The sequence below is a fragment of the Heterocephalus glaber genome, unplaced genomic scaffold (genome assembly GCF_053883595.1).
Source record: "Heterocephalus glaber isolate CG9 unplaced genomic scaffold, H.glaber_assembly_v1.0 deba00001504, whole genome shotgun sequence".
Classification (NCBI taxonomy): domain Eukaryota; kingdom Metazoa; phylum Chordata; class Mammalia; order Rodentia; family Bathyergidae; genus Heterocephalus; species Heterocephalus glaber.
The window spans coordinates 70,572,558-70,590,939 of NW_028258324.1; the positions used below are offsets into that span (position 1 = coordinate 70,572,558).

The following is an 18,382-nucleotide window of genomic DNA, read 5'->3' on the forward strand; positions in this document are numbered from 1 at the left end:
GTGTGCATGCTCCTTGGCTATCACTGCTCTATGACAAGATAGCCCTACCACCAGGTCACCTGCTCATTTATCCTTCTGGGAGTAAAATCAGTCAATCTCTACCACTCCATTTTTAGCATTGTTCTTAACCCTGCCAACTCTGATTATTTTGCAAAGAGTGTTTCAAGTACCACTGATGTGTGCACAGTGACTTCAGGTGGCACATGATAAATGCTGCTGTTTGATATTTATTTGTAACATTTGTATTTATTTATAGTAGGGATAGAACCCAGGGTCTTGGGCATGTAAGCAAGTGCTCTACCACTAAGCTACACATCCCCAGACTCTTTTATTTTTTTATTTTGAGACAGGGTCTCACCAAGATGCCCAGGCTGGCCTCAAATTTTAGATTCTCCTGCCTCAGCCTCTGGAGTAGCTGAGATTATAGATGTGTATCACAGTGCCTGACATTATAACATATTTTAGAAAGAAATATAAATAAAAAATCAGACCCAGGGTTGACTTCATATTAGTTGAGTTAAACTAAAAAAAAAAAAAATGAGTAGACTGACAGTAGAGTTAAAAAATATATAAAGTAAACAGTAAGTGGATGTAATGGGGGCTTTCTTATAACTGTAGTTAGGCTTAACTCAATAGCCACCTTCGAGAGTGGGAGGGGCCCTGGGAGGTCTGCTTAGGAGGCAGAAGCAAGGTGGGGGATGGACACAGACAGACACAGACATATCCTCGCCCTTCAGTGTAGCTGATGTTCCCCTAGCCCATTTCCTGTGGCAGTCTCTTGGTCCCTTCCCACCCTATTTTCTCTTGCCAGACAGAAGCACCCACCCCCCTTCCAGATGGATGCTCCTGAGAATCTTCCAATCAGGCACTGACACCAGACAATCATCACCACCCTAGGAGTCTGCACTCCAGGCCAGGAACAACAACAGCATCAAGAGTACAGAGGATCCACCTAAGGTAGCACTCCCTGCTGTACAAAGCACTTTCACAAACAGGACTTCATGGGCTCATCCATGCTGAGTGCCGGACAGAAGGTGACAGCAAACATGCTAGGCGGAAGACAGAAGGTGCTTGCCTCCTGGGGCCAGGAGGGCTGGGGTCTTGGAAAAAAAGCCAGACTGATGAACACTGGGAAGAGAAGGGCTCCCCTCCCATCTCTGGGGCCTCAGCTGCAAAAAACAGGGCAGGCCTCAGGCTAGGCTGGAGCGGCTGGCCGCCTGCAGGCCTGGAGGACCCAGCAAGGCCTTTCCCCACCACGGCCTCCAGGCCCAGCGCCCAGTCAGTGTAGGGCAGGCAGTGTGGGGGCCTCCCCTCCCCCAGTCCCTTGGGAGTTGGGGGTGTGTGTGTGAGGGGATCAGCCAGGCTCCCCCTCCCAGGCCAGCTGCTACAGAACCTTCTGGCTCCAGCATTCCAACCCCTCTTAAAGGGGCAGTGGCTGCTTCCAACATGCCTTATAGCTGGGTGGAAGGGAATACCCCACCAGGGAAGGGGAAAATGGACAATATCAAGAGACTCTTCCTGGCCCGCCCCATCCAGGATTGATGGTTCTTTCCTACGTCTCCCCCTGGGCCATTATCTGGAGGGAAAAGGTTCCACTTCGGAAGGGAAATCAGCACCTGGGTTAGTGGGGACTCTCAAGAGTCGGATGCTCTGCTCCCTTGACAACACCGCGATCAGCCCACAGGGAAAAGGGGCGACAGTTAAATAAACACCAAGTCTGCAGGTCCTCGCTCCCAGCCTGGCTTGGGGGACCGAACTTCCCCTCCCTCTGTTCAAAGTCCCACAGCACAGCCTTCAGATGCACGATGCTCCAAATATGGCTGAGTTGTGCAGCAGACCCGTGCCAAACACCCCAAGTCTACGGTGAGAAAAGGTGGCTCCTCGGGAGGAGGAGGGTTGGGGACAGGGTGGAGGGGGTGTGTCTGTCTATGTGGGCCACTGTTCCGGGGAAGGGAGGAGGAGGGGGCTCGCCTGGGAGAAACTCTGATTGAGGACTGGGGGAGCCCCAGTCCTCCAAAACCAGGGGGCAGTAAGGGATGAACGGAGAGTCCCTAGAGGGGCTGGAACCCCTGTTCCCGAGGAAGCCCTGGGAAGGGGGCACCAGGGCCGCGCGGCCCTGCGAGGAGGGGAGACGCCAGCGCAGCGAGGGAGGTGCTAGGAGCGGGGCCGGGGCTCCCGGGGGCGGGGCGGGGGCCACCCTCACCCGAAGTCGTCGTCCATAGACTTGAAGAAGAACTTGTAGCTGGGTCGTTGCAGCACGCCCTTAAAGTCCGCCAGGGTGACCCGCTCGGCGGGCAGGGGCAGCTTCACCAGGTACGGCGTCTCCTGCCCGTCCAGGTGGTAGATGATCTTGGTCTCGCCCATGGCTCCGGCCTCGGGCCCGGCGGCCCACGCACGGCCCGCTCGGGCGGCCGGGCCGGGCCTCTCGGACGCCGGCTGACGGCGGCAGCGGCGGCGCTCGGCGAGGCCCAGAGGCTCAGCCCCGCTCGGCGCCCGGCCGCGGCGCCAGATCCCTTGTTCTCTGGCCGCCCCCGGGTCCCAGCGCCGCCCGCCGCCGCCGCTTCCGCTGCCCACTCTCCCGGCTCTGCTGGCGACCGCGACTCTTCCGGTGGCCGCGGCCCTACCGACTCTGGACTGCGGCGCGCCCGCGCCCCTCCCCGGGCCCCGCCTCCCGCCTCCCGCCCCCCGCCCCGTACAGGTCCCGCCCCCCGCTCCTTGCGGCGTTGGCCCAGGCCACTTCGGAGGCGGAAGCCGAGGGCTCACCCAGGTGTCTGCGTTCTTCGACCCTTCTGGCCCCTGACTCTGGACCCACAGGGGTGGGTGGCGGGCCCCCTGCAGCCTGGGAGGGGTGAATACCCGGGGCGCTAGGGTCTCCAGAAGGAGGGTGGATCCTGGGAAAGCGGCCTCAGTATGGCCCTTTAGGGTCCACAGCGGCTGTCATCGAGTTACTAATCTGAAGCCAACACAGGATCGCCTTCTGATTCGTCTTTGTAACCTCAGCGTCCAGGTGCACTCATACATTTGAGTGAAGAATAAGTGACTGGACATAAGTCTCAAACCAGACCTCTTTAATAAATATTCAGTACCTACTAAGTACAAGGCATCCTGCATGAGACAGCAGGCGCAAGACAGACGGGGCTGCTCTCAGGACCTCCACTCCACTGGAAGAACGCACACAGGCTTGTAACCAGGTAACCTCAGAGTGACACAGGTGAGGGAGAATGAAGTGATGTGATAGGGGCGGGAAGAAAAGACCTCTTCTGGGAAAGAGTATTCCAGGCAGAGGGCACAGCTGAATGGAAAGGCTCGGAGCAGAAATAAACTGGCTACCTGTGAGGACCAAAAAGCGTATTGTGATTGGAGGGAGTTATATTCGAGCTTAGAAGGGCAGGGGGGCCAGATCATCGGAGTCGCTGAGGCTACAGTAACAAGTGTGGACCCCTCCCACTCCACTTTATACACTGTCGCCAAATTAGCATTCACTGCACATTCCCCAAACGCCTTCCAGAGATCCTGAGCATGGTATTCAAAGCCCTTCATAATAATCTAACCTCAAACTACCTTTCCAGTCTTTTGTCACATTATACCCTGGCCAAATTTTTGACTTTCGGCAAATGAACCCACTCGTTAGCTGCTGTACACACCTTATATATTTTCACTTTATATCTTTCCCTTTACTTTTTTTATTTTGGTACTGGGGATCAAAATCAGGTTCTTGTGCTTTCGAGGCAGGTGCTGGAACTACTGAGCTAAATACCTGGCCCCTTTCTTCTTTTTTTTACGTTTTTTTTTTTTTTTTTGGTACCAGGGATAGAACTTGGGTCCTTGCGCTTGCGCAGCAGGCAGCGAACCCACTGAGCTAAATCCCCGGCCCTCTTCTTTTTTTTAGTACTGGAGTTTGAAACCAGGGCCTCACACTGAGCTACATCTCCAGGCATTTGAATTTTATTTTTTTTGGTACTGGGGATCGAACTCGGGACCTTGTGCTTGTGAAGCAGGTGGTGGAACCACTGAGCTAAATCCCTGGCCCTTGTTTTAGATTTTTTTTTCTTTTTTTCATACCGGGAATCGAACTCTCCTCCTTGCACTTGCACAGCAGGCGGCGAAACCACTGAGCTAAATCCCCAGCCCCTTTGTTTTAGATTTTGAGACAGCCAGCGGGACAACAGAGTGAGACCCTAAGAAAAGGTGGAGAAAAGGAAGAAGGAAAAAAGGAAAGAAAAAATTAAGGATCTATCTAAAGTCTAACATCAAATAATAGTAACAAGTTACTGAATTCCCCAGGCTGGACTTAAACTGTTGATCCTCCTGCCTCAGCCTCTTGAATGCTGGGATCACAGGCATACACCACATCAGCTTGCATTGTTTTTTGAGATGGGATCTCACTATCTCATCCAAGCTGGCCTTGAACTCGTGGCAATCCTCCTGCCTCAGCCTCCTGAGTGCTAGGACTACAGGCCTGCACCACAACCTCCAGGTGCCATTATTTTCACTATGAGTACTGTAAATGTATTTTTGTTTTTTTGGTGCCGGGGATCAAACTCGGGTCCTTGCACTTGTGAAGCAGGCGGCAGAACCACTGAGCTAAATCCCTGGCCGAGTACTGTAAATGTACATTGCTAACCCACTAGTGTTTCATGATTGTTTCCAACTTTTTGTTTCTCCTAGCATTAATCATTACTTTGCTCTTTTGCTTTGTTCTTCAAAATATACCTATCATTAATTCTTCCCACATAAAGTTTCTCAGTACATACTTTATTCACTTCGTTGCCTCTATTAGGTAATTCATCACTTCCATTTTCCCCTGAAGCATTCTTTTTGTCTTTTCTTTTGTGGTACTAAGGATTGGACCTAGGGCCTTCACACTGAGCTACATCCCCAGCTCCCCCTCTTAAAAAAATTTTTTTTTTCAGTTATGGGGATTGAACCCAGGACCTTGTGCAAGGTAGGCATGGCACCACTCAGCTAAATCCTTCTTTTAATTTCTTGAATAATATCCTATTATTCCTATTCTTTCTGCAACTCCTGTTTGATGTTAGACTAGATAGATCCTTAATTTTCTTCTTTCCTTTCTTCCCTTCTTTCCTCCCCCCTTCTTTTCTTGAGGGTCTCACTCTTTGTCCAGCTGCTTTTCCTCAAACTTGGACTTGGGATCCTCCTGCTTTGGCCTTGGAGTGCTGGAATTATAAGCATTTTTCACCATGCCCAATTGGTCCTTGATTTTCTTATCCTTTTTTCCTCCATCATTCATTTCTTTTTACTTTTTAATGATTTCATCTTTTTGCAAATCTTATTAACATGTACAAGTCTTCCAACCATTTACCCATCCAACTTATTTATATATACTTATAATCATTTAGATAATTTATTGGATAGGTAAACTATCCATGATTTAAAATCCAAGAATCTCATAAAAACAGAACTGCAATGAAACATCTCTGTCCAGGCTGGGGATGTAGCTTAGTGGTAGAGCACTTGCCCAGTATGTGTGAAGCCCTAGGTTCAATTCCCGGAGCTGAAAAGAAAAATCTCTCGTACATTTGGTTCTCTAGTGCTCCAGTTCTCAGTAGGATACAAATTTGCAATCCTGTCCCAGCCTCCCACTTGGCTCCAATTACAGGTGTGGCCTCCACAGCTGGTTTATTTACTAAGTTCTCTTTATTCTCAATTCCTTTTCATAGTATTTTCTTCAGTTATCTTCCTCAAGTTTTGAGAATCATAACTGTACCTTTACCCCCTCAACACGCACGCACACACACACACACACACACACACACACTTTGCCATCATTTTCATGGTTTCAATTTTCTTTGCTTGCTTTGACATCTGCTTTTCCTGCTGGAAGCTTCCTCAAATGTTTGAGGGACCTCTGCTCTTTTTCACATGTCAGAGTGAGAAACTGAAAAGCTGCCAGGAAGCTCTATGTACAAGGCTTATTAACTAAGAGGATTCACTCTCCTGTAATAAAGTGAGGGGAAGACACCCTCCCACCCCAGGAACAAGAAATGGCAGCATTTATAGGCCCTTTCTCCCTATAGTTGTTCAGTTTGTTCAGAGGGGTTTGTCAGTGTGCCAATGTTCAGTCCTGGCATTTATATACTGCTCTATTTCCTCCCTACCATTTCTGTAGACTGAATCTCCCATTTCTTTTTTTGGTACCGGGGATCGAACTCTGGTCCTTGCGCTTACGCAGCAGGCGGCGAAACCACTGAACTAAATCCCCGGCCCTCTCCCATTTCTTATAGAGAACTCAGGGTCATCCCTTGGCTGGATCTGATGACGGAAGGGGGACAACTTATTTTACACAGATGTTTGTGCAATTTCCCTTTACTGCAACCGTAACCCTTACAACTCCCCTGAGGTGCTGAGCCTTTTCTTGGTTCTTATTAATAACCACTCCAACAGGTAGGACATAACTTACTCTAAGGCACCTTCTACTCTCCCATTTTCCAAAATGTTTGATCTTTCTTATTCCTTATCACCTCATTTTCCTTGACTCATGTGCCTTTTTAGAATCCCTTGACTGGCATTTTAATGGGGTTTTTGGAGGGAGCAAAACCCCTTAATTTTCCATATTTAATTGCCAATCTTGTGCTACTGTGTGGAGGATCGAACGTAGGACCTCCCACATGGCAGCCAAGTGCTCTACCACTGATCCATATCCCTAATCTTTTGTATTTTTTGAGACGGCTCTAAGTTGTGCGGGCTGGCTTTGAACTTGTGCTCCCCAAAACTCCGCCTTGCAAGCACTGTGAGATTACAGGTGTGCACCACCATGCCCAGCTTGGCTTTGAATGTGTCCTTCTAAGCTTTTTCAGGCCACCTCAGTGTCACTATTTGGTGAAGCCTTCCCTACTGAGGCCACCTAGAAGGAATCTTTCCTTCCTAGAAAGTCCTATGGGTCCTTTTTGATCTCTGCCACCAAAGATGCCTTATAATTACTTTAACTGCCCTATTAGGTCCAGGCCATAACCTTTATATGCTCCCTAAGTATTAGATCCTATACTAAGCCTCAAACTTTGGTTTACTCAACAAGAAAATTCAGCCCATCCCTGGGCAGCCTGTTTTTCCTCTACAGAAATGCCTTCATGCCCCCAAGTAGAGCTAGGTATCTTCTCCTCAGGCTTATTCTTTTCCGCTCAATGAAATGAAGGCACCCATTTTATCTATCATGTCCAGGGACAGGTGGCACTTGTTACACAACAATATTTGCTACCGTTTGTGTCAACAGAGGAAAAAAATCACCAACTCATTTTATATGAAGGCAACCAAGAGCTCACAAGGGAGACGAAGGGCATGTCTCAGGGCTGAGGTTAAAGGAGACAAGACAGGAAGGTGACACACTGTCAAGGTTCAGAATCAAACACCAGCTCTACAGTGGCCAGCTGTGTGACCTCTCTGAGCTGCAGGTGCCTCATCTGAAAAATGACGAGATCCACTGCACAGGGCCGACTTGAGAGTTAAATGAAGTAACACAACATCATATTTAGGAGAAAGCCTGCTGCACATTAGACTCTCAATGCTGAGGGAAAGCACATTTAAAAGCAGCCCCTCCCTGCCTTCTTACTGGCTTTAGGTTTTACTGGCTTCCGGGGGCAACTTCCTTCATGGAGACACAGATGTGGAAGCAGAGTTCTACACTGAGGTTTGAGTCCTTAGCTTTACCCTTCAAGAAGCAGAGACCTTGAGCTCATTTCTGTATCTTCAAGACCAAGCGTGGCCCAGCTTCCCTGATGGGACCAGTCCTGGGTCCCCTGGAAAAGGCGTGGGAGAGGGACCGGTGAGTGCCAATAGGCTTGCAAGGCCTGGACACGGGCCTCAGCTGGGACTGGCTATGGACAGGCTCAGGCACCGCACCAGGACAACTGGTTCCCCCGTGAGGCACCACAGTACCACCTAGTGGCCACAACACCCCCGCTTCCTCTCCCCAGGGCTCGGGCAGAGCTGCCAGGTGAGTTCACACACTTTACAGCTGCTGTCGGGGCTGGAGGGAAACCAAACATACCTCTGTCTCTTTTTTTTGGTACCGGGGATCAAACTCGTGCTTGCGAGGCAGGCGACGGCACCACTGAGCTAAATTCCGGGCTGTCTCTTTTTAATATTGACAAAAGCAAGCAGCAGAGAGGGCCAGCTGCTCTCTACTGTCCCTGAGGGAAACCAGAGCAAAGCTGCGCCTCCGGCCTTCCTCCAGCTGCAGGGGCTGCCTCTCTCCTTAGGCAGGAGCTTGGCTTCGGCCCCGCGTCCCTCACCCCAACTCCCCAGTTAGGGTGGAAAGAATACTGTCGTTCCAGCCTCTGCTCCTTCAGGCCCACCCTGGATGGTGCTCACTCTCCTCCTGCAGGTCCTCACGTTTCAGTCCTGGGAGTGAGGAGGGCAACAATCACACATGGGAGCGGAAGTGTGACTTCAGTCATCTTCAGACGACTCCTCTTCTGCCTCTTTTAGCCACTGGATGAACCTCTGCAGCTGGAAGGAAGCAGAGGGGAGCTACTGGGGGTGGGGCATGCTCCGCCTGTTCCCCTCAGTGGATAAACAGCTCCAGTCACCAGGGTCCTGGAGTCGGGTCCAGGGTCAGGGAACCAGACAACTGCCTCATGAAAGGGCAGCCCAACTCACTTGCTGATTCTTGCGCAACTGCCGGCCCTTGTCGGTTATATCCCTTTGGGTGAACCAGCTCAGGATTGTCTCCTCAGCCAGGATCTCCAGCTGATAGAAAGCCATCAGCACCTGCAGAAGGCCGGCAAAGGGATCTCAGGGACTCTGCAGGGTGCAGCGGGACACAGTGGCTAACAGGGAGAGGAGGCAGGACCCTGGCACCTCTACCAGGCCCTCACCATCCTTCACACCTGGAGCAGCCTCGTCCTCCAGGGACACTCGAGTCAGGTCTAACTTCTGCAGCGACTGCTGGGTAGTGCTTCATATACCACCAGGGCAACACCCAAGCAGCTACCCTACTAGTACCTGCCTGGCTCTAAGCAAAAGTGCAACAACATTTGGCATATGGTGCTGTGAGCCAAATTTGTGCTGAGTTCACGTTGGCCTGGGGGTCACCAAGCCCTGTTTGAGAGCAAATGCAGGAGCATAAGGTCTGAAGTGGTGTTCACCTTGGCCATGGAAGTTCCGAGAGCTTCATGCCCCAGGAAGAAGTCCTCAATGGCTGCCAATGCTTCCAAGTGGTCAGTTGCACGCTTTATGTAGTTCCTAAAAACGGGGCTCCAGCCCTTGAGCAGCTATGGAAGAAAGGAGACTCGAACTGCAATACATTCTGAGGTGCACTTATACCCGTGAGCACAACCAACGTTGGTAACATGGGTTTTTCATGACATGGGAACACAACAGGGAATAACACAGGCCCTGTGGAATTACAGAGGGAGGAGGGAGTTGTTGCCAGTCATGGCTGGGGAAGAGATTCCCCAGGGAAGGTGAAAGGGATCAGATGCTGTAGGCTGCCTCTAAATACCCATTCCCAGCCTTGAGGTTGAACTTGTTCTGGGTCAGCTCACTTTCAGAGACCCAAAATCCAGATCTATTCATTGTTGTTGATTTTTGTTTGTTGCTTTGCGTTGGAGGTCTCACTATTGTTGCCCAGGGTGGCCTTGAACTCCTGATTTTAAGTGATCCTCCCACTCCAGCTTTCCAAGGAGCTGGGACTATCAGCCAAGCCAAGCCTAGCACCCAGATGTATTTCTGAGTATCCCTTTGGGGCCCTTGTGCTGTCTGAATTCTCCAGTCTCAAAGGTCACTCAGTGTTGAACCCAACCTAACTCTTTAGGACCAGCCAGGGCTGCTCTGGAATCCAATCAGCTTCCAGAGGCAAGGAGAAAGGAAGCAGAAATAACACAACCCACAACAAGATCATTTACCCTTTGACTTTACAGTCAAGCATAGCAACAATGTGTATCTGCCTCCACCCAGTCCCCTGAGCCCAGCCCCAGGCTTTGCTCACAGGAAGCAGTAGAGCACAGTATTGAGTCGGGCTGGGTGGCGAATCCATCTGCTGCAGGGGGAACTCCAGGACCACATGGCTCAGGACCTGCATCACTTCCTTTAGGCTTATGTTGTAGGCATACCTGTGGGGAGACTGGTGTGATGCCAGGGCCTTCGACACGAAGTGGAGAGGAGGTCAGAGAGAAGAACACGGAAGGGGAGTCTATGTTAAGGTAGAGCCGAATGTTCTCCCTGCCCAAATACTTCTGGCCCTTTCCCTTTGGGACCCTGGCAGAATAGGTTTGTATCTGGGTAAAGAAACAGTGGGAGAGAATCTATAAGTGCCTAGAATTACCCAGAGGAGAGAACAGGCAGGGGATCCTCTTACTTAAGAGAGTTGATCTCCAGGACAAGATTGTCACAAGAAATGTTTTCCTCGTTCCCTCGCTGCAATGTTCCCAGGACCTCATTCTGGAACACTAAAGAGAAAGAATAAACTCACAGGTCAACATCAGCCCAGAACGCTTTGTTTATGTCAGTCCTGACATCATGCCAAACCCTTTCTGGGAGGCATGCGAGCCTCTGGCCAGGTGACACAGGTGAAAAATAAACTGGAGGTTGTCCCTGTGCCTAGCCCGCTACTCACCTTTGATGTCATCCAACTGAGGGGAGCCTCCCCGGCTGTCCAGCCCCTCCGAATCCGTGCTTCTCTCACTTTCAGTCTCACTCTCTTCTTCTGTGTTGATCGTGAGTCCTGAGAACCCAAGAAAGGCAAGAAAAAGAAAAACTAAGGGAAGCCGGGTGTGGTGACACACACCTGTAATCCCAGCACTTGGCAGGCTGAGGCAGGAGGATCACTGTGAGTTCGAGGCCAGCCTGGGCTACATAGTGAGTTCAGGGCCAGCCTGAACTACAAAGGGAGACCCTGCCTCAAAAAACCAAAAAGGAAAAAAAAGAAAAACTAGGGGAGAGTAATTGTTGAGAGCCCTGTACCTGCCCTGTCAGCCAAAGCAGAGGAATGAACAAGTGATCTGACTCCAAAGTATTCGCTACCTTTCAAACTACTGAGCATTAGCTTACCCCACAGACTCTGCCGCAGTTCCTCTTCGTCCTCTACATTCGTGTCTGCAGCTTTCCAGAAGTAGCCCTGGCCCGCGTTGCCCACCTCTGCTGGGTTGTAACCTGGGAAAGGCACCGATTTTTAGACTGGGGCCAGCAGAAGTGGAATCCTCCAGAAGCAAACAGTGGCTTTCCTAGGGGGCAGGGAGATGCAGACGCCCCACACCTGTCGTGCCTCGCACCTTTCAGCTTCACTTTCTCCTTTTCCTGGTTGGCCCCGGAATCGTCACTGAACTGGCTGTCATCCTCATCTTCCTCTGCGTCTGGAGGGTGCAAGGAGATCACCGAGCCCTCAGGCAGCGTGATATTGGGACCTACTACGACCTAGGGGAGAAGAAAGGAGCTTGTGACAGACCCATCCGCATGCTGAGGAAAGTACATCCTGACAAGGAGAGGTAACGAGACCACCAGGTTAGGATTCTCAGGGGGAACAAGGTCGTTTTTCAGGGCTTGTGCACAGTACGAAGCAGGTCTCACCTGGGAGGTGAGGACGCAGTGTGGCTTCAGGATGACTCGTTCCTTGACCTCAACATGGTCACAGAGCAGAGACTGATGGATCTGCGCTCCAGCAGCCACTCGAACTCCCCGCCACAGGTAGGCCTGGTCCAGGACCACACTGTCACCTGGCTCGGGTCGGGGAGGGTTCCTGGTCATTCACGCCTCCATCTCCAGCCCAGTCCTTCATGGAGGATGAGGCTGATGGACACCAGCCCAGCTCCCACTGGCTGAGACGCCAAACCCCAGGGCATCAGAACATCGCTCACCCTCTGCCATCCAGCCTGACTCTGCTCTGCCAAATTTAGAACAAGTTTGGACTGTTCACAAGGCTTAAGAATCTGAGAAACTTCCAGATTTCTGGGGATGAACTTAACCACCTTATGAGAATCAAATTATAACCTATTAGTAGAGCTATAACCTTATTAGTAGAATCAATTCCATCTCTTCTTGAACATTTTTTTTTTTTGGTACCAGGGATCAAACTCAGGACCTTGTGCTTTTGAGGGAGGCGGAACCACTGAGCTAAACCCCCGGCCCCTCTTCTTGAACATTTTAGAATCCGAAATTTAACTGTTATTCTTTTAAAGGGACAGTGCTGGGCGGGGATTTAGCTCAGTGGTTTTGCCACCTGCTGTGCAAGCGCAAGGACTGAGTTAGATCCCCGGTACCAAAAATAAAATAAAATAAAATAAAGGGACAGTACCATTAGAAGCATCACATTCCTACAGCCAAAGTGAGTTACCAAGAGGTTAACCAGGTAGTTATGGGAGAGCAAAAAGAACGCTGGACTCACAACCACCCAGAGTTCAAGGTAGCACTGTCTGTCCCCACCCACCCTCTTTTTGTTTTCTTGAGACAGAATCTCTTGCCTTGAATTCACTAAGTAACCCAGCCTGGGCTCAAACTTGTGGTGATCCTCCTGTCTCAGCCTTCTGAGTGCTGGGATTACAGGTGTGCACCACCACACCTGGTGGTACTGCCTCTTTATCAGCTATGACCTCAGGCGAGACAATCTCGAGGTGAGCAGCAGGTGAGCATCAGAACCACTGAGCTAAATCCCTGGGCTAGGTGAGACAATCTCTTTGAGTCAGTTTGTACAGTAGGGATAAATAATAACTACCTCTCAAGGTGTCTGTGAGGATTAAATAACTAATGTATGTAAAAGCCCTTTGTAAACAGTGATGCACTAAACAGAGGTTATTACTGCATGTTAATTATCCACTTGGTCCTGAATGTAAATATGGGGTACCCTAAAAGACTCATTTAGTAGGAGACTCACAGGGCACAAATTAAGGGATCAGGGGCCGGGGATTTAGTGCAGTGGCACCGCACCTGGCTCACAAGCACAAGGTCCTGAGTTCGATGCCCGGTACCACCCCCCCACACACACACCAAAAAATTAAGGGATCAGTTGTCAAACTCTTGTTCCCTCTTTTTTTTTTTTTTTTTGGTGGTGCCAGGTATTGAACTCAGGAACTTATGCTTGCCAGGCAGGCATGGTGCCACTGAGCTACATCCTCAGCCCTGTTCCCTCCTTTTTAAAGGTAGTTCTACTGTAGTTTTTTATTACCGAGGACACCCTTGTGTGCCCATCCTTGCTTCTAGAAACAATCCAGGCCCCTGGCTCCTGCTCCTAGAATGGCTGGCGTGACTGCCCTCCTGTGCTCACCAATATGGCAACCGGGGCCAATGACACTGTTGGTGATGGAGCAATTGCTGCCGATGACAGTGCCAGGGCCTAGGAGCACATTTTCCTCCAGGATGCTGCCGTGGCCCAGGCTGACCTCAGGCCCACGGTAGATGTTGTGTCGGGAATGAGTGCAGCTATGGGTGGCGCTGTCGGTGAAGTTGGCTTCTGGGGTGAGGGGGTAGACCCAGCGGCGGATGACGTCGGCACAGACAGCCGAGTACATGTGCAGGTTGGAGACCCGGGCACCATATTCCCTAGCTGTTACGTGCACGTGGATCTGGTTCCCCAGGATCTGAGTGAGAAGGAAGGAGGTCACCTGAGCTAGCAACACAGAACATCCCCAAGTACTGTACAATACTTTTCTAAGCCTCATCAGTTTCCTCTGCCTTTTACTGTTTCAGCCAAAGAGCATGCAGGTTTTCTTTGTGGACTGTTTCCTCCAGCCCCCCAGCTATTTTTTTCCCTCATAAGGCTCAATGAAACCCGAAAGGGATAAAAGATTACCAGAATGAGATAAAATGCAGCTCCAGCCTACTCTTCCAAAGAGGCTCTGGAAGCTTTTTCTTACCTCCTCATTCACCAGCAGGCCTCGCACAAAATCATCTCGAGTTTGGTAATCAAAGTTGTCTGTGAAGAGCTGGGCCACCTGTGGGTGGAAGTGTGCTGGGCTAAGGTTAGATGCTATTCTCCAGAAGCAATGATAAGTCAGTACCTCAGGGACCTATCAAACCCAAGTCAGGGCTGGAGCTGAAACTCGGTGGTAAAGCACTTGGGCAACATGCAAGAACCCTAAGTTCAATCCTGTGTTGCAAGAAACAAAATAAAACAAGGGCCGGGGATTTAGCTCAGTGGTTTCACTGCCTGCTGCGCAAGCGCAAGGACCCAAGTTCGATCCCAGGTACCAAAAACAAAACAAAACAAAACAAAACAAAAAAACCCCCCATGACAGCTGAACGAGGCCAGAACCCGAGAGGTTCCCAATATACCAGGGATAAGATAATAGCATCATTTTGTCTTACAACAGAGAAGAAAAGAGAGAAATATACTCTGGCCTTCTGGGCAGACAGCAACAGACCCCCGGAGTTCTACTCTTTGGACATGTGGGCCTGGCCCTGAGAGCTCACTTGGGGAGAGCAGATGCTGATGTGACAATCCAGTAAATCGTATCGAATCTCTACTCCATCTCCACTGCCTTGGAACAGACTCTGTGGGGAGAAATACAAGGACTTGAACCTGCCTCCCCTTCGGAAGCTGGTTACTTTCCCACCTTGGGTTTCTTAGGTACCCACATACCAGAGGAAATGAGAAGCGCCGGAGGCCCTGGGTTTTCTGGAAATGCAGAATCCGGTTTGTGGCACTATCCACAGCTACCACCACGTTGTCCTCATGGCAACGAGTAGGGTGGCTGGGGGATGACTCCTTGAAGATCATTGTCATCACAGATACATTTTTTTCTAGCTTCCGCCTCAACCTATGAAGGACAGGAGGGAGAGAGCTATAAAGGGGTGGCCTTAGGACACACATGTGTAAATACTGAATAGTTTCTCTGGCGTGAAAAACTAAACGTGTAAATAAGGATCAAAATGTATAATTGATGTGACATAGGAAGAAAAGGTCGAAAGGAGTAGGGGAAGTGGGAGGGGCAGGGGGAAGGAAGGAAGGGAAAAGAAAAAATATGAGAAAAGGAAAAATGGAAACAAAGTCTTTCTAAATAGGGAAGGGTGGAGGGGGTGAGGGGAGCACAGGTAATGGGGAAAAAATAAAAACCAAGATACATCATGTAAAGGTACAATGAGGAATATAACTCTATTATATACCTAAAATGTACCAATAAACTTAATGGAAAAAAAAAAGAGCGGCCTTAGGGTTCTGCAGGTCCCTAACCTTGGTCCCTGCCACTTTCCCATCCTGACCTGTGCTCCTCCAGGGCTCTGGTAATGTTGATGTTTGAGATGACGTCTCCATACACCAGAAGGAAGTCAGAGCGCACCAAGGCCTTGGCGTCAACATCACGGAGGACATCTCCCAGCGATCGATACAGCTCTGATGTGATTATTCGAACCACATTGAGGGATGTAGGGCGGTACCACTTGGATTTCCTACAGGAAGGAAAGGGTGAAGGAAATGAGTAAATGGATCATAAAGATCATGCGGACCTTCCCTACCTGCCACCATCCAGCATTCACACTCCTTTATGGCTTTTTTGGGTTCCAGCCAGCGTCTTCAACTTCAGAGAGATTTATGAACTATAATTAATGCTTTCAGCATTCTATGTCATTAGTTCTGTTTTATGGGTTAGAGAAATATTTCCTCTCTATGCCTTGACCTCTGTCTCCAAATCCTGCTGAAACCTAGGGTATAAAAGAACTTTGGGAACATACTTTTCATGTCATCTTTACCCTGAGGTCCATATCAAATTTAGGAACTGTCTGATGGCGACCCTACCAATAGCTAGTCTTTACTTCCTAAGCTTCCACAAATTCTGAGATGTATTCTTTCCTGAGATTTTAGCAAACATTTGTGAAGGGTTTTTATCTGTATGGCACTACACTAGGCAGCGGGAAAACAAAGATGCAAAAGAGCTCATTCTTGTCCTTATGGGGAAGAACAGATATTTGGAAACTCAGTGGAAAAACAAGCTGTTATTCTAATAAGTTACATATTAGAATCATTAAATGAAAAGCAAAACCCAAGTAAGATTCAGATAAACCCAAGCATCTTTGAGGTTGGGTGCGGGGAGAGAGAGAGCACTTCACTACATTTCCCAGGCTCGTTTTGAACTCTTGGGCTTAAGGGATCTCTTCTTCAGCTTCCAGAGCAGTTGGGACTCCAGGCACCACCTCGAACAAGTGTTAGTCCAATTTTTGTCATAAGAACCTCCAAATGGACAGATACAGAGCTACAGCTCCTCAACTCAAAAGTGAAGCAAACATCCTTAGACCTTACCACGGGATCTACAGAGACACATTGTTTTCCTCCTAGCATTTCCCCTTATTCAGTCACATCCATCCTGAAAAACTACAGAGAGATCATAAAACATGGAAAGAAAAGTCACAGGGCCTTACAGTAAATGTTCTTTGATTTGAGCAGCCTTCCAACAGCAAAAGACAAAGGTTTCCTGTACACCCGTGGCTGTCAGGAATTCCAGAGTGTAGTCAATTAATGCCACGTTGGCCAGGGGTAAGAGGACCTGCAGGGCAGGATATGAAAAAAACTTTTGAGGTCTTGAATCCATGAGGGTCCTTTGGGTACCCAACTGCAACAATTTTCACTCATCTATCAGTGTTTCCAAATACTACAGTTTTACTTCATCTTTCTAAACCAAAAATAAATAGGTTTCTGTTTTTGTTTTGTTTTGTTTTAAGACAGGGTCTCACTTTGCAGTGCAGGCTGGCCTTGAACTCACTATGTAGCCCAGGCTGGCCTCAAACTCCTGCCTCAGCCTTCTGCGTGCTGGGATTACAGGCATGTGCCACTGTGCCCAGTGGTTCCTGCTTTTGATGTTCACAGCATGTGCTAAGTTTGAGGCTAATGCATTTTAATTTGGGTACAGTAACCACGGAATCTATTTGTCTAGTATCAGACACAGAGTTTCCAGGTTTTACAAAGGACAGTACTGGACATTAATCACATATCCAGAACTCTAAGCACTATTAAGGTCTTCTTTGGCATAAAATTTCCTTCTTTTATTCTTTCATCTCTCTCTGCCCTTTCCTCTCTTGTTTAGTACTGCGACTGAATTCGGGGCCTTCACAATGAAGCTACATACAGCCCCAGCTCATTTTCTTTTTTTTGGTACCAGGGATCAAACTTGGATCCTTGTGCTTTCGAGGCAGGCAGTGGAACTACTGAGCTAAATCCCCGACCCCCCCAGCTCATTTTCTTTCTTTCTTTTTTTGTTTTTGGTACCAGGGATCGAACTCGGTTCCTTGCGCTTGCGAGGCAGGCGGTGGAACCACTGAGCTAAATCCCTCCCTCATTTTCTATTTTCTGAGACAGGGTCTCATTAAGTTGCTAAACTGTCCAGACTCAGCTCAAACTTGCGGTTCTGCCTCAGCCTCCCAGACTGCAGGGATTACAGGCCTGTGCCACCAGGCCTGGCTCCTTGAGCCTTTTCTAAGTCACCGGCTGGCTGCCCTTCATCACTTGTCAAAAATGAACAGCCATTAGGCCTTCTGGGGGATTGTTAGGGAAGATTTTCCTGAATTTCAATGAGTTTCCTCTGTTAGATCCCAGGACTAGCTCAGTCCGAATTTCTATTTTTAGATAACTCGGGAGCTAAAAGCAACCAGCCACTAAACCCATTCTGTTCTCCTTCAGACAGCAGTGGTGGTTATTAAAACATAGAAGAGGGGGAAAAAAGTACACTGCCTTGAGCTCTAGCCTGTTCTTTTTAGGCACACTGGTTATCCTCTCAGAGGCCAAGAGAGGCGTTGCTCCTTTCCAACTAAGCATCTCTCTTCCACAGGGTTAGAGGCAGTGCAGGGTCCTCTGGGGCCACTGACTCCCATTGTGAAGGCTTCCCTCCCTCAGCACTAGTTCTGCCTTTAACTCTCTCCATCCTTCCAGACCTGGGGTGGACAACCCTGAGGGCTTACACCTGCAAACCACTCACTTGGTCAAGCAGTCATGAGGTTTCGACAGCCCCTCTGCTTTCCTCCTAGCCGGATAAACCCCACTTTACAATAATCAGGGGACACAATTCCTTCCAGGGCGTGCTTCACTTGCCAGCCGTAAGGACAACCTGCTCCTGAACCACCACCCTCCCGGCCCGCATCTGCTTCCATGCCGGCGCTCACCCGAGGCTGGTCCTTAGAGATCGGGAAGAAGCGACGGTTGAAGCTATCAGCCACAAGAACTGCTTGCAGGGGCGGCGGCGGTTCCTCCTCCGTCGCCCTGTTTCCCCCGCCAACGCCGCGGCTGCCTCCTCCGCCTCCGGGGCCCTCGCCACCTCGCTTGTTGGCCCTACTGGCCGCCGCACCAGGTGCTGCCACCACAGTGGCCGCCATCTTCTTCCCTTACGGCCACCACTTCCGCAGGGAAGCCGACACCGCACGCAGTAGGGGACAAAAAGCACCCAGCACTGGAAACGCGAAGGACCGACGGAAAGAGGGAGACGGGGGAGGGATGAGTGCGTAGGGGTCCCTC

The 18,382-nt window shown here is 49.8% G+C and overlaps 2 protein-coding genes and 1 long non-coding RNA gene across 4 annotated transcripts in view; 1 reads left to right on the plus strand and 2 right to left on the minus strand.

The window, feature by feature from the left end:
* The window catches only part of Dvl3 (dishevelled segment polarity protein 3), a 16,009-nt gene extending 13,377 nt beyond the window's left edge, over positions 1-2,632 (minus strand). Inside the window, exon 1 of one of the 2 annotated variants that reach the window (XM_004834903.3) lies at positions 2,204-2,632. In XM_004834903.3, coding sequence (XP_004834960.2) covers positions 2,204-2,364 — 161 coding nt within the window. In that variant the 5' untranslated portion in view covers positions 2,365-2,632. The remainder of the gene's footprint in view (positions 1-2,203) is intronic. The other variant, XM_087186794.1, reaches the window with a different exon arrangement.
* On the plus strand, positions 759-14,222 carry LOC147825428 (uncharacterized). Its single transcript, XR_015441058.1, has 2 exons — positions 759-1,863; positions 3,001-14,222. It is a non-coding gene; the product is annotated as an uncharacterized LOC147825428 (long non-coding RNA).
* On the minus strand, positions 8,075-18,243 carry Eif2b5 (eukaryotic translation initiation factor 2B subunit epsilon). The gene is made up of 16 exons (XM_004834906.4): positions 18,034-18,243; positions 16,300-16,424; positions 15,148-15,333; positions 14,528-14,705; positions 14,359-14,439; positions 13,803-13,880; positions 13,214-13,526; positions 11,524-11,669; positions 11,229-11,370; positions 11,008-11,109; positions 10,574-10,681; positions 10,316-10,406; positions 9,947-10,070; positions 9,105-9,230; positions 8,617-8,727; positions 8,075-8,466 (listed from the first exon to the last, which is right to left on the minus strand). The coding sequence occupies exons 1-16, from the start codon at positions 18,241-18,243 to the stop codon at positions 8,407-8,409; spliced, it is 2,181 nt and encodes a 726-aa protein (XP_004834963.2). The 3' UTR covers positions 8,075-8,406.
* Positions 18,244-18,382: the final 139 nt, after the last annotated feature.

Coding starts and splice junctions, on each gene's coding strand:
- Eif2b5 (XM_004834906.4), bottom strand. CDS start 18,243: ATGGCGGCCACTGTGGTGGCAGCACCTGGTGCGGCGGCCAGTAGGGCC. Junction 13,881..14,358: donor TCAGCATCTGCTCTCCCCAA/GTGAGCTCTCAG, acceptor TTCCACCCACAG/GTGGCCCAGCTCTTCACAGA. Junction 10,071..10,315: donor CTGGAGATCAACTCTCTTAA/GTAAGAGGATCC, acceptor GTCTCCCCACAG/GTATGCCTACAACATAAGCC.